Source organism: Radiomyces spectabilis (genome assembly GCF_025331425.1).
Source record: "Radiomyces spectabilis strain NRRL 2753 chromosome Unknown BYT42scaffold_1, whole genome shotgun sequence".
In the NCBI taxonomy this organism is placed as follows: domain Eukaryota; kingdom Fungi; phylum Mucoromycota; class Mucoromycetes; order Mucorales; family Radiomycetaceae; genus Radiomyces; species Radiomyces spectabilis.
This window is the reverse complement of record NW_026251926.1, coordinates 692690-707607: the sequence shown is the minus strand read 5'-3', so window position 1 is coordinate 707607 and position 14918 is coordinate 692690. Positions and strand designations below refer to the sequence as shown.

Genomic DNA, 14918 nt, shown 5'->3' with positions numbered 1-14918 from the left:
AATATTGCCGGTCAATTCAGAGGTGAAAAAGAGAATGCAAACCGTTTGTTGATAGTATAAATGTTTTCCTCTAGCGTTTAATATGAATTTCATCGCTTTTTATTTTATAAACAATCCGGAAGTGAACGAATTTTGACAATAACAATAAGCTATTGCAGGTAAGGAAAAATGGGAAGACAAATAAGTAAATGTATTGTTCCTCCGCTATTGTGTTAGAACAAATATATCATACATCGCGTACATGCAATGAATCTACTATTTTCTGATGGAAGCATACATTGAGACCGAAAATGCATTGAATGATGTGCTTTTCTTTTTGATCCTTTTTTACCCAGTGGTAAAAAAGAAAGGAGGAATCCCAAGTGTCAAGCCTTTTAGTGTTTGCCGGACTTGAACTTCAACAACGGTGCGAGGATTTCCAAAGGTCCTGCCTTTTTGAGGAACTCATGCTAAGGATGAACAAGAAAAAAAAAGGGGGGAGGGTCAGTTGCCTAGAACAAAAAGAAATTGATTTTCAAAAAAGGAACCATTGTAAAAAACATACCTCCAGTAATTCGGCTGCTGTTGCTCTTGATCGTACATCGACGCAAAGGCATACGGCCAGGAAGCTCTTGAGTTCTCGTGACAGTTTTTCAGGACTTTTCAAAGTAGGGGTTCCATTGGTGGCGATTAAATAAAGTGCTTTCAATGGTTCTTCGTCCAGGTAAGGCGGCTCGTTTTCGATCATTTCAATGGCCATGATACCTAATGACCAAATGTCTACCTTGGCACCGTATTCCTTTTGTTTCACAACCTCGGGAGCCATCCAATAGGGTGTTCCCACCATAGTGGCACGCTTGCTGCGGTTTTCAGTGAGCTTGGCACAAAAACCGAAATCGCTGATCTTCACTTGTCCATGCGAACTCAACAAAATATTGTCCGATTTGATATCTCTGTGGATAATGTTTTGTGAATGCAAATGGTGAAGACCGGCCGTTGTCTGTTGACGTTGTTTTAGTAAACATCATAGTTGCACAAACGATCATCATGCCGCATTGTTTTATTTTACCTCTAGACAGACGGTGGCAATTTGTTGCTCAGTCATTGTGTTGTTATCGATAACGTCCGTTAAAGCACCGCCTTCCATAAATTCCATAATCACCCAAAGATCAGAGTTCTTGACGAGAAATGAGTCGAGGAAGTTGACAATATTGGGATGCTGGGATTCCTTCATGACCAAAATTTCGTTGACAATTAATTCCTTACGAGGCTGATGAGCAAGGTCCATCTGTTTGATAGCCACTTTGGTATTGGTAGCCAACGACGTTGCGACGTAAACCGAGCCGGATGCACTGAAGATGGGGATGAGTTTGGATAAAAAAAAAAGGGGGAAAACCAGTTGTGCCCATTGACACTTACCCTTGACCAACCCGTCGCAACTTTTTGTAATATTCATTGGGATCACCACGCGTGACGACCGATCCTACAAAAGATCACAGGAGCATTTGAGTAACGCTAAAATCTTTGCAAAAAGAAAAAGTGCCTTACGTAATTTATCCATGATTTGAGCTTCGGTCATGGTACTAATACGTTGTTCCACCTTCTTCTTGGTGGGCGTGTTGACCTGAGCCGCCGCCTTTTCTCGTTCTCGTTCACGTTCACGCATTTCACGCTCCTTTTCGCGCTCACGCTCACGCTCACGTTCACGTTGGATTCGCTCTCTTTCTTTTTCTTTTTCACGCTCCCGTTCTCGCATTCTTTCCTTTTCTCGCTCACGTTCACGGTGTTCCCGCTCTCGTTCGCGTAATTCACGCTCGTATTTTTCACGTTCATACATGCGATCGTCATAGACAGAAATACTGCTGCCACGAGCGGGTCTTTGAGAATGCGAAGTACCATGCGACTTGGAAGGTTCAGGTCGGGGATAGGGTTTACCATAAGCTGGACGACCGGGGCTAACATCGCGTGGTGAACGAGGATACAGACCCTATAAGACGCACGTGGTTAGGCAAAATGAAATGCACCAAGCTGGGAGAGTGAAAGAAAGAAAAAAGTCGATAGCCTACGGGTGATGGTGGTGCTCTGTCCCCTGGGCCCAAAGGACGATAGTCTCTGGGTGTATCTAGCGGATTAGGCGAACGTGGTGGCGTCAGTTTGGAGGGAGGGGTGCGGTCCTATAAATGGTCCCACCATGGAACATGCATTAGAAGGAGATCTATCCGTACGATAAAAAAATTCGCTGCGACCGAGAATAATCGCCGGCCAAATCCTGCGTATATACTTACGGAACGGTTTATAGACAGATCATCCACCATATCGTTCAAATCACGATCGGGTCGACGAGCATTTGTGGGTGGTGGGGGAGCTGGACGAGGGGGTGGTCGATGCTGTGAAGGCATGGGCGATGTGGGTGATTTTTGGGCATCCTGCATGAAAGCGGCCCATCGATCGTCGCTTCGACGTTCTACCGCGCCCTTCAGATGAGAAGAGCCGTACTCTTCGGCTTCGCGTTTTGTCTGTTCGGTGTAGAATTCCAGTACATCCAACACGGCTTGTGGATTTTTGGCGGCATCTTCTGCTGTAATAGCAGATCCTTTCAACAATTTCGTCCATTGATCGGGCAATCCCTGTAGTGACATTAGAATCCAACGCGAGTTATCATCATACTGACTTGCTACTTACGGTGAAGGCGCCCGTGATAGGATCAAAGCCAACGTGCACCTCGTGTACAAAATTCGTCGGACCTGAAGCGCCGACCGAAGATCGCTGTGAAAACGACACTCAATCATCCCGCACGTGTTTTTTTATTCCTGACGTTGACGACACTCCTGAACTTACGTTGTAGATTTCATCCATCCATGAATACAATTCTTCATCGCTTTTACATGCGATGTAGTATGTCTTGTCTTTTGTTGCGATTTCGAAGCAATAGGGTTTCAGATCGGTGCGTGTCACCGAGGTGATCTCCTTGAGAAATATTAATGCTACACATTGGCCCGATTGCTTTGCTCAGCAGTAGCAACAAAAAAATAAAGTGACACAGAGGCAGAGGAACAAAGAAAACGAGGGGATGAGCTTGCCGTGCCACGCTATCATCTCGGGAGGCGGATGAACTTACTTCGTTTCGATGGAAGGTCAATGCCTGATCTCGTAGTACGCAAAATCGTTTAGACCATATCCATGCTCGTAAACCGTCCTCTTTCACGGAAAGATAGCCGTCTTTTATGATTTCTGTCATCAGTCTCAAAAGGCTAGCCGGTATATGCTAATACGAAGAACCGAGTCGCAGTAGCAGCAACAACAAAATAAATAAAACGACGGTGTGAAGAAACAAGCAGAAAGGAAAAAAAAACAAGGAACACCGATGTGATGGAGGCCTAGGATGAGTAGTGGATCAGAGAAGAGGAAGCAGGGTAAAAAGGGGTGAACCACTCTGACGTTGTTGTATTTTTTCCCCTTTCTCCATAGCCGTGTCACAGAGTAATTCTCGTGTAACATTGGCAACGCTGTCTGACGACTCCTGGCCTGGAAATGCTGATCCTCATAAAACTTTCTGTATGAACCTCGTGCTCTCAGGTCGCTTTTTTTTTTATGCCATCATAGTATTCTTTTTTTTTTTCAGGGATTGGGCTTTTCTCTTCTCTGAAGTTTAATGAAAAATCTAGATAATTGTCCATAGTCTATTTACCGGAACTCAGAACCCACAAAACCGCTGATACGACCCTAACTTAAAAATGCTCCGCCATTGAACTAACAGCTTTTTTTTTTCTCATGATTTTTAAACAGGCGAACAATATCCAATCAACGAATGACATTCGATGATGGATGGGAGTCTCTGAAAAAGAGTGCCAGTTTCAAGCAGCACTTGGTTAACAGGAATTCCGGAATCTTAACGTTATCACATCCATAATCATTGCTATCTAACCCACTCCTAAAATATCATATTTAATACCGTGACATGTAGTAAAAAGATTAGGGCGATTACACTATCCAAAAGGGGTTTTAACATGACTCCATAGTCGTAATCGATATCCATTTGTAAAAGAGTGCCCATGCCCGTCTGTAACTGGTCAAGTGCAGTTCCACAATGGTGAGGGACAAAAAGACAATATTGTGCGTAATGAGCAATTACTCTTCACCTACACAAAGCAGGGTCAGTTTCGCTGCGTTTTTCACCGTCCTCGCCTTTTTTTCGGTTCACTGCTGTCCATACATTGTTCAGCCTTGTTCTTTTTTTTTCCTTCCTTTTTTTTTCTTTTCTTTGCTGCGTAGGCAAAATTTCATTTCTACAGGATAAGTATGACTTTTTTACCACTCGCAGGTGCACATGATTAACCTGCTTGTGGCGGAAGTGTTGATAAGTGCCCTTTTTCAGCATTTTAGCCAATCTTGTCTTTATGTAACCTTCAAATACAATAGACGTTCTATGCCTGTTATCCATCAATTTAAGTTGAGAGCTTGATAAATTATATCATACAGTGTCGAAGCATATGCACAGCAAAATTAACGCAGTGCATACTAGCGAGTACGGGTGTGCATCATGTAGCTGAAAGCTGATACGCAAGTGTGATGCATAGCTTTATAACCAGTCATCTCATCCAATTCATGCTAATAGATGATAGACACTTTCAGAGAACGGGAGGTTGACTATCTCTGCGGCAAACTGTAGAAGCCACAGAGTTATTGGTGCATGCAGCTCAACTTGTATTTCTAGGATAAAGCGCATTGACAGGTATCATCAATGCGACTTCAGGTGATGTATTTCACTTTCAATGTGATAGAATATTCGTTGATTCATTGTATCCGTGCTCTTCTTTATAACAAGTATCCCGTCGTACACTTTGCATAGCTACACGATTAAGGTTAACGTATGCTTTAGAACGTTATGCTCCGGTCCAATAATCAAATGCACTGTTGGTACTGTGGATTCAGGGGATTTCACCTCGATATGTCGCAGTAGACTGCTTTATGTCACCCTATCATGCATACGGTAATACAAGATGAGATGTACCAATATCTTCATCTTACTCATATCGTGTCCATGTCTCTTAACTGATATCTTCCTTTGATTGGATCCGAAAACTGTCAAAAGCGTTCCAACAGCGACCAGTCTGTGAAGGATTAGATGCTGGTATGCTCAGTCGTAAAAGTTAACGTCTGATAGAATAATAAGCAGGAAAATTACATTGCATAGTGTTTGGTGTGAATCTACTGAAGCAACTCATGTTGTTCGCTTCGAATAAATCATATTGTAAGTGCTGGAGTGAATCCTTTGCCTGGAAAAAATTATTGTGACTGACTTGACAAATTTCCCTCTCGATGCAAGTGTTCACTTTTTGACCATGTTTTGTCGTCTTGCACGTTTTGCCCCGGTCGCACGGTTACGACCTTCATCCCATGTTCAGCCATGCTTGGCCAACGCATGGCTTCAACTTCATCAGCAACAACGATTTGCTGTAAGCTCAATCAAACCATTGCATTTGAAATTCGACGATGGTATTTATTCGTCTTTTTGCACACAGGGACACAACAAATGGAGCAAAGTAAAACACACGAAAGGAGCCAAAGACGCCAAGAAGAGCAAGATATACTCCAAAATCTCGCTGGAAATTTGCTCCGCTGTCAAAGGTACGCTACTATTTGTCTGCGGAGGAGGGCCTTATAACGAACGGATTCCGCTAACCCCTTGTCATGTTGCCCAGCTGCTGGACCTGATCCCAGTATCAACACTCGATTAGCCACAGTACTCAATCGTGCACGAGCAGCCAATATGCCCAAGGATAATATTGAGAATGCCATGAAAAAGGTAAGAGAAGCTGGTTTATGAGGACATACCAGAGGAAAGAATTGGAGCTAATTCATTTATTAGGCATCCGATAAAAACAACAAAGACGTACTGGAAGACATGGTGTATGAAGCAGTGGGTCCGGGAGGCATTGCGATGATAATGTATGTTTGGCAGGACGATAGAATCATGCAGTCGACTTATTTTGTGCTTTCTAGTGAGGCGGTCACCGATAAGAAGTCCCGCACTGTCAAAGATGTCAAGGAAGTATTAAATCGCGTGGGGTAAGTTTATCGATCTGTGCCGATTTTATACAAATTAGGGCCAAGGATTAACCTCAATTAACTTTTAATTAGCGGATCTGTAACCTCTGTGGGATACTTGTTCGAGAAAAAAGGAAAGATTGCATTTACTGCGGGAGAATCTGGTCATTCTTTCGAAGAAATGATGGACGCTGCTATTGAGGCTGGTGCTGAAGATATCGAAGAAGAAGAAGACGTTGTGGAGGTAATCTCAAATGATCGAGCAAATACAAAAGGTCAAATGTCATTAATGCGCATACGGGTGATTCCTCTTGACAGATCATTTGCGAATTTCCGCAACTCAACGCCATTAGCAAAGCGCTTTCGGATCACAGATATGAAGTGCAAGATATGAGTGCGACATACATTCCGATGAGTTCAATGGAAATCGCTGATAAAGACACCGCAGAACTAGTAGAAAAATGTCTTGATGACATGGAAAATTTGGACGACGTAGTCAAAATTCATTGCAATGCCGTGATCAAGGACGAATAGATTCTTAAAAATATTATATATACATGAAACTCTAGAAATATTGCCGCAATGTCCCTTCGCTCGATATCGCAGCATCATTCGCAATGACATAGTACGTATGCAATAATAAACGTGGGAATCGGGCGGTAAAGTAATAGAGGTAATTGTCCGGCGGTTCACCCAACGTTCGCTTGACAGCGGGCGGTAGATCCTGCCAGTGGTGTTTCTATACACTCTCTCTTGTTAGTTTTTTTTTTCTGATGGCTTGCGTGGCTATGCAAATTAAAGGATTACCTTGTTCCTCAAAGCACGCAACAAATCTCGAACGCGTTTTCCATCGTATTTTCTGAATTTTCCCAAATCGTTGGCGAAGACTCGGTCGATCTTCCGATACCAGTCGTGACCAATCACACTTTCGGCATTGGTTTCCAGCTGTTGCAGCAGTAACGAAGGCGGATCACGCTGCTCCACTTCAAACCGATCTGACGCGTCTTGCAAGAAAGCAAGCCGTTTTGCTGGAGACCAAAAGAACGGATGCAATAATACCATATCAGCCGTTGGTCTGTGGAAAAAAAAAGCGGGTTAGACAAAGTCTTTGTCAGTAGCTTACACTCAAGGTATAACCGTCTCCCTAAATTCTCTACTCACCGTGACCGCGGTTCGGGATGAATCATCCGTTCAATGAGATCGGTCACTTCTACTCCATCTTCGCCCATGTTTTTCAGCTTGCTTAAATCGTAATCGTTCTTCAGGATATTGCTCTCTCTTCCAAACCGGTTACCAAAAGGATGCTCTCCTCCACTAAGGACATAGTAAAAAACACATCCGGCGGAAAAGATATCGATAGCTCGAGTCGCTTTCACAGGCCCAATACGATTAGGATCTGTCCCATGCCGACCATGTCTGTCACCTTGACTACTCAAACTCGTATCGGTCGCTTTGGCCGATAACGCGCCCGCCAACAATTCCGGTGCTCGCCAACCCGACGTGCCCGCTGGAGACGCGGCAGTGTAATGGAAGCTACTTGCCTCGCCGTCCAGCTTTTTACAGAGTCCAAAATCGGAAATGAGGATGCGGAGTGCCGACGGATCATCCGACTTGCGATGTCGATTGGGTGCCAATAGAATATTCTGCGGTTTAATATCGCGATGCACGATTTTGAGAGAGTGCAGGTGCCGAATGCCGCACATAATTTGATATAGAATATTTGCAGGATTCATTTGATCAAAAAGCTGCATATTGGGTATGGTAAGTGATCGTTCCATGAAATCGTGAAGCGACCCATAGCATAGCTCCAAAGCTATGTATAAGAATCGATCTGTTTCTTCCTATTGACAAATTTTAAGTTGCTCCGTGTATTGGATCGATCGATCTTGGCATCGTGAAGCATACCTTGTAAAAGTAACGAATCACGTTGGGATGGTCGTCGCTCTCTTGGAGTAGTTTCACTTCTTGGTAAGCGATATCATAAAAGTCGATCAAAAGACGTTTCACGGCCACTGTTCGACCGTCAAAGTAGCCTTCGTATACAACTGTACCATGACTACCATAGCCTGTATCATCTGATTAGAGCGATGACGCATTTGCAGATTCGATTAAACCATTAACAAAGACCCACCTAGCACCGTATCGGAAAGAGATAGTACTTTGGGTTTTGATTCAAACTTTTCGAGATCGATTCCCTTAGAGCCTGCAGTTGCCGTTTCGGTATCAGTAGTCAAGGGATTGCTAATGAGCTGTGTCGCAGTGGAAGTGGGGTCCGACTGAAGGGAAGAGGATTGGTGTTGCTGAGACGTAGAAGATGATTTCGTGGGACTATGGGAAGTTCCCCGCATATCGTCGGAAGACGGAACAGAATTATTTGATTCTTTCACTGTTTTCGGCTCTGAAGAAATGGATGCAATTGATGTAGGTGGAGATGCAGAGGTGGGTATCGAGGTTGGTGTAGAAGAGGTTTGGGAGGATGCTGGTGTGGTGGAATGCTTTTTGTTTTTCGATTTGGATGGTTTACGTTGCTTGGTGGACTTATAATCGCGGAATTTGGTGACAAGCCATGTCAGAATAGGTGCTGCGTAAATGGTGTAGAGTTGCATCGCCTGTTGTCTCTTGAAATACAGTAGAACAGCGAGACCGAGCACGTAACTCTTCCAGAATTTACCCATGCCGTCATAAAAGAATCCTGTCTTGGGCTCCTCATATAGAGGCCCAGGAGGTAATGTGCCGGGAGGAAGCACGATAGGTGTGCTGATCTCCGATGGAGGAAGAGTGGCGGGCAGCCGAACTTTCTTTTCGCGAACCACATGCTGGCCTACGAGACAGTCTGTATGATAGTCACATTCAGCACAGCATGTGTAATGTGGTTTAGGCCGCCATTCTGGGTAAGAATCATCATCGTCTTGATCAGGATCGCCTGTTTTTCTCTTGTCGCCCGATTCAATCATTGGCCACGTCGCACCAGGAGGTAGATCGGTGTAGATGGAAGACCATTGCGAAATTTGTACCAAGGGGAATCGCTCGGTGGATAATGCATACAAACTTCCATCGTGAATGCCAACATAGGCAGTGGTGCGTCCGTCGCCTCGTTTGAGCATGCTTAGCATTCTACCAATGTTTCCTTTGGTCAGCGTATGATGCGGTGCTTCTTGTTTCGAAAGAACAATAGTATAATCCGGCCGACGGAACACATCAAAGACGGAAACCACAGGATATGGTAGATCCAGGGACCACATCAAGTCACCTAAGCAAGCGACACAACAATTAATACTATGGAACATATCCAAAAATGGATATCCAGTACGCACCTGTGGAGACTTTAATGCCAGTAACAGCGCGACTAGCGTCCGGTGCAATGTAAATCTCGGCTGGGGCGCTATTCAACGGCAGATCCCAGTCCAATCGGTTCGGTACAAATTCGCTGTATGTCACATTCCACCATTTTTCATTGTCTCCATTGAAAATCGCCAATTTGTACTCTTTTTTTTTTGTGGGAATCCCAGGAGATAAAGCGTTGGTTAATGTTTGATATTCGATTCTTAGGTTCTTTTTCTGAGTGCACTTACCGTGTCTTCCAAGAAATATTGTATGTGGAGGTAATTCGCCGCCCGCCGCCATTTTGCGCACATCATGCATACGTGACAAATCGAATTTCTGCAAGATCTTTCCAGTTCGTGGATCAATAGCTATCATGACAGTTGATTTTCTGCCAATATAGGTTGTTCCATCAGCCGTTCGATGCGGTGAAAGCATGACAATATCCTCTACAGTAAAAGGAAGTTTCTAAAACGATCTATCAATGAATAAAAATGCTTCATAAAACAGCATGCCACATAATTACCTCCAAAGGGCGAACATGTCCCTGTTCATCTTCACTGTAGAGATAGAGTGTCCCACCGTTACTGGGTTCCACGATATAATAGACATGTCGATGGGGTGGCGCATGATCCACTTTGCTTTTGCTGGCAGATGGTTGCTGGCCCAGGGCCAAGTATCCATCTTTTAAATAATCCTCGTTTTCGTCCTCTTCATCGTCAGATATGATATCGAAAATTGGTGGATCTCGAGAAGAAGTATGCAAGTCTCCATCGTCTGTGCTGGCTTCCATACGGCTTTTGAAGTGCGTGCTGGACTTGATCAAGGATCCGCCAGGTCCGCCCTGAAGGGTCCAATAAACTCGTCCTTCTAATCGATCGACTCCACGTATAGAACCATCCAGCGTCGAGACGAGAACTAAATCGGTTGGTATCAATGGCGCTGAAGATGAGGTTTCGGTGAGCGCCGCAGTTGAATGCTGTTTGGCGTAAGGAGAAGCGTATCCTTCATTACGATATCGAACCGCTAGTTCGGCTGCAATGTCACCAAATAGCGAGAAATAATACAAAAGAAATAGAAATGGAAACCATGATTTTAACTTCATGATGTTTCCTTTAGGAAAAATGTCTGGCAATTGGCAGCTGCTTGAGATTGCCCAACTTCATCCTGAACTGAGGTCACATTTCAGATTCCGCAAAGTCAAGAAAAGGGTTTTTGGGGTCACAATGCATTTTCTTTTTTTTTTCAGACGCATGAGGTTCAAAATGATTTTATCGAGGAATGAAGTGAGCTTCATACAGTTCACGATATTTGATATCATCCAAATGGATACCATCCTTTCCAATGATCTCGTCAAAGAACTGATCCTGTTCGCCTTGAGTGATATGGCCGCTCACAGCTAATGCAGCTCTGACTTCTTCTCCGCGATGTTCTCCCACAAAGCCCATATTCAATATTTTAACCGTCTCCCCAAACCCTCCACCCCAAAGCAATGGTTCCAGGTACTTCAGTACCACCAATCCGGTTCTAATAAGTACAATGTCGCCCTCTAACAAAAAGATATCCCACAGCCTTGAAGAGAGTTCCAGTGGGATCACCGAGGAGAAGATGGTCATGAACCAGTCCGGTAAGTAGTTATCAGGTGTTAATGCCAGGTTCTTGAAATGCAGGTATAGTTTAGGTAAGTTTTCGGCGAACACCACGTTAAAAATTTTGAAGTAACTTTTGACTCGAGCCTCGTCTGCGTGATAAAAGGACCACAGTATGTCGCTGCGGTGAATCAGATTCACCAAAGCTTGGAAAGTATCCTGGGTTCCCATATTCAACAGTAACATCCCAGCCAAAAATGAGGTACCACGGGTCTACCAGCAAGTAAGGGTTCACAAGAAAAAGATAGGACATCAACATATGCATTCAAACACAACACGTCTTTCACTTACATAGGTCAGGGTCGGTTGATAACCGACATAAGCATGCAACACTTTGCGTACAGAAGAGAATAGGGGCCCATCCGGCTAATCACGCAAAGGTTACCAATTTTTTCTCCGTTGCGTGCAATGACCTACGCTTACCTGAAATACGCACAAGCTGGGTAGTGTCCGCAGGATATCTTCATCAATCATTTTATTCAGAAAGGCAATGGTGGTCATATCAGCTGATGTCGCGTCCGGATGGCTCCCCAGAGCTTCCAAGTTGTCGTTATCTTCGGTGCCATTTTCATCCTCGTCATCCAATACATAATCGTCTTCCACTTGAACCGAATCATCAAAACTGTTACGGTATTGGTCCAAGGACTCCTCAGATAAAAGTTCCATGGCCGCTCGTCCTCCGAAACCCATATCTGTTTTGTCCACATTCTGATCGTCCTGTGAAGCATAATTCTCTTCAGGGCGATGCAGTTCATAAGTCACGGTGGTACTTTCGGAAGACGATCGTGGTGAAGGTGGAACTTCTAGTCCACCTGATCCGCTTTTCTTATCCTCATCTTCGTGTAGAACGTTTAGACTGCTGGTTCGTCGGGTGCGTCGGAAGTTGTAAAAGGATTCATCAGTATGACCTTCCATTTCTTGTATATCATCTGAAGAATAGCTTCGCTCCATTCCACTGTGACCGCTGTTGTTGTTCAACGTTTGATGTTCGTATGAAGCATTGGCTCGCTTATTGCTCATGATGTTCGTCGATGATTCATATTCATATTTTTTGTCATCAGCATGTGTTGTCCGGGGGATCTGTGGTACTCTTCTCAGGCATTGCTGAAATACATCTAGTGAACCCTCCTTATTTTAAGTGACATGCGTACATTGAGTAAATAAGTTCCATGACCACCCACCCTTGGATAGCTTTAACGGATTATCGATGGCGATTAACCAGACACGTTTACGACACCGCGGAGGGATACCTTGCAGCCACAATTCGCGCGTCTTCTTGTCTTTGGATCTAATAGTACAACTTAATACATACTCGCTAGATCTTTTTTCGTGATGTTGTATACATACTTTGTGTTCCAGTGAGGCAGAATATCTCTTTCCCAAATCTGCGTAGCTTGCGAGAGCTTTTTGTCTTTTTGCTCCTTTCGTCGATGGTATTCCTTCTCACGTTTTGCCTCTAAATCAATGTCTCATATGAGTGACTTGCATTGACGCTTCCAGATTTTGCTCATACCCAGTTGAAGTGCTTTTTTCATCATTGCTTCATGCTGCTGTAAATGCTTTTTTTCTTCCTGTGGATTTTTCGGCGGTAGCATTCTGGTGCAATGTCAGGATCATTGGCAGTGTATAAAAATAACATCACTACGCTACCTGGGACGTGTCTTGGATATTACGGATTCCAGTGGTGTTGGTTTATGGTGTGTGGCTTTTGTTCGAGTAAATGGATTCAAACTTGGAAAAAGATCAGTCACTGCATGAAGAAAAAAAAAAGGGCGCTGTGATTTTTTTCTTCGCCCATCCAATGATTTTTTTTACCTTGAGCGACGCTGAATACCCTTTACGGATGATCCGCCAGAGGTCACAATGACTTCCTGTTCGTGAATATTTCGTCGCGCTCCACGCTGATTGGCTTTTTGATCAGCTGCTCCGTCGGTGTCTCTTCCTGAGGCCGCGGCTGCCATCGCGGCGGCAGCAGCAGCAGCGGCGGCGCCGGCTGCCTTGGAACCTGTGGAGGGTGAATCATCCAGTACGTCGGAAATGGAATAAAATGGACCGGCGTCGGTTGTATTAATCGACAGGGACAGGTCTGAGCTTGGCATGGCCGGTGTACGACGTGGCATAAATTTAAGCAATTTGCTTGAATTGGATCGTTCGCGACTTTGTTCTGTATCGCGTGGCAGGTCGAGCGATACTTCTTCGAAAAACTGATCATACTGAGAATGGGGCGGGGGTTGGCTAGTATTGGGGTTTGCGGAGGGAGGAGATGTGTAAGGTGCTGACTGGGGTGGATTCATGGGAAAAGTTGCAGCATTTTTTGACGTCGCGTCCTCTTCGGACAAGTCGTTCAGTAATCGGTCGGCTACGAGTTGGGTATCGGAGTCCTTGATGGAGGCCCCAGGGTTGCCGCTGTCGGATGGTGGTGGCGTCTGCATGTCGTGAGAAGCAGGGCGGTCCAGATGCGTGGAGGAGAATCGTCTCGTAAGATCGGTGTCGTCATGGTCACTCAGGTTAAGGTCGACAAAACTTGAATCATTCTCATTTTCGGTCATGGTTGTCTGTTTACAACAACTATAAAAATACTAATAGAATACAGCTTTTAAGGTGGTTTACGTGAAGAAACCACGTCGTTCATTGAAATTGAGTTTTTTTTTTCAACCTCTGTGAGCACAACCGGCGCACAAACCAGACCACAGTCACGCCAACCTTGGGTTGGAAGATCAACTGGCCCCATGTACCCTGTTCGATAAATTCCCTTTTGATGATCGACCGCGCAGTTGTAATCGATAATACAAGAAGATAATGAAAGTACATCAAATATAAGAGCTGATCAATTGCTCCATAAAATACAGAGACTCGTATCATTAAAGAAGCCCTTGTGTGACGGAAAGTCATCTCTAGCGGACGCGTTTCCTTGAGGCCAAAGAAACGAGCTCTTCGACCCATTATATACGTATCGTTCGTCTTTGGTAATTTGTATTACTTTGATGATGAGGATCTTCCCCGTTTCTTTTTTTTTTTTTGTGCAAAAACAGGCACGACTTGACTTACATGTATCATATCCGTTTCTTTCCTTTTTTTTTATCACCACTTTCTATTCATGAGGACGGAAACCGCAACTACAAATGAGAGTCAAAGATTGGATTTGGTGGGATAGGTGTGGGTGTGAAGGGCAAGTAAGTTCTGGAACCATATTTGGTAAAAAGCCTGAGTGGTTATGTATAGCTTGGAATGCCATTAACTACCAAATAAATTCAAGTGGATTTATTTTGTGTCTAATCGTAATTTAAAAGATACAATAGCTGGCACAGCACGCTCCTGTTTGTTCACAAGCTCTCAGACCGGATTACCTTGAGCACTTCTCGTGAGAAAAGCGTCAAAACATCAGCTGCGATACACAGCAAACAAAATAAAGAAAGTGGGACGATAATACCTGAAGTTTTTGAGGTTTTTTGCATCCGAACGAAAAGCCTCAAAGTCTCAACTGCAATACACGATCAAAATAGGGACAATGATACAAGAAACATACAAGAAGCCAGCTGCAGTAATTTAGTCGTGAAGTGGAGCAAGATCCACCAAGGACTTCATCCTGCGTGCATTCAAAAAAATCAAAATGTGGTTTCATTGGTTAATCCGGGCTTTATCATTTCCTTCGATAGTAGTGTATTTTTAGGCTTTTACTCCTTTGCGCCATGGCGTTGATATTCATCAAGTTTTGGCTTTCTTTGATGACAGCTACTACATTCATTGTTATTCAGTAAGGTGTAATAGTTCGTCATATACTGTATATACACGCACAAGCTCCCAAGCAACATCGTCAGCTAAAAATGGACAAGTCTAGGAAATTTTCTAATCTCGTTTCATGTTCGCCCCTGAGTGGTTTATAGAAGCCTCAGACGATTAAGGAAAATAACCTGATAGTAC

At 44.1% G+C, this 14918-nt stretch overlaps 4 protein-coding genes across 4 annotated transcripts; 1 reads left to right on the top strand and 3 right to left on the bottom strand.

Moving 5' to 3' along the window:
* Window positions 1-63: 63 nt before the first annotated feature.
* BYT42DRAFT_507104 (kinase-like domain-containing protein) lies at window positions 64-3403 on the bottom strand. Its single transcript, XM_051565108.1, has 10 exons — window positions 3098-3403; window positions 2818-2982; window positions 2662-2745; window positions 2265-2606; window positions 2046-2153; window positions 1528-1966; window positions 1399-1462; window positions 1049-1331; window positions 545-979; window positions 64-449 (listed from the first exon to the last, which is right to left on the bottom strand). Exons 1-10 carry the CDS (start codon window positions 3215-3217, stop codon window positions 375-377), a joined length of 2115 nt encoding a protein of 704 aa, XP_051428046.1. The 5' UTR covers window positions 3218-3403; the 3' UTR covers window positions 64-374.
* A 1922-nt stretch (window positions 3404-5325) lies between these two features.
* BYT42DRAFT_9445 (transcriptional regulator TACO1-like protein) lies at window positions 5326-6721 on the top strand. The gene is made up of 6 exons (XM_051572905.1): window positions 5326-5435; window positions 5502-5785; window positions 5849-5928; window positions 5983-6048; window positions 6121-6271; window positions 6346-6721. Exons 2-6 carry the CDS (start codon window positions 5750-5752, stop codon window positions 6559-6561), a joined length of 549 nt encoding a protein of 182 aa, XP_051428045.1. The 5' UTR covers window positions 5326-5435; window positions 5502-5749; the 3' UTR covers window positions 6562-6721.
* A 463-nt stretch (window positions 6722-7184) lies between these two features.
* BYT42DRAFT_488608 (uncharacterized protein) lies at window positions 7185-10141 on the bottom strand (the record flags this gene model as incomplete). Its single annotated transcript, XM_051563888.1, has 6 exons — window positions 7185-7868; window positions 7933-8093; window positions 8159-9277; window positions 9342-9512; window positions 9600-9816; window positions 9875-10141. The coding sequence occupies 6 exons, from the start codon at window positions 10139-10141 to the stop codon at window positions 7185-7187; spliced, it is 2619 nt and encodes an 872-aa protein (XP_051428044.1).
* A 424-nt stretch (window positions 10142-10565) lies between these two features.
* BYT42DRAFT_551298 (rab-GTPase-TBC domain-containing protein) lies at window positions 10566-13617 on the bottom strand. Its single transcript, XM_051566236.1, has 8 exons — window positions 12813-13617; window positions 12648-12728; window positions 12511-12593; window positions 12345-12453; window positions 12179-12285; window positions 11421-12112; window positions 11289-11363; window positions 10566-11210 (listed from the first exon to the last, which is right to left on the bottom strand). Exons 1-8 carry the CDS (start codon window positions 13544-13546, stop codon window positions 10620-10622), a joined length of 2472 nt encoding a protein of 823 aa, XP_051428043.1. The 5' UTR covers window positions 13547-13617; the 3' UTR covers window positions 10566-10619.
* Window positions 13618-14918: the final 1301 nt, after the last annotated feature.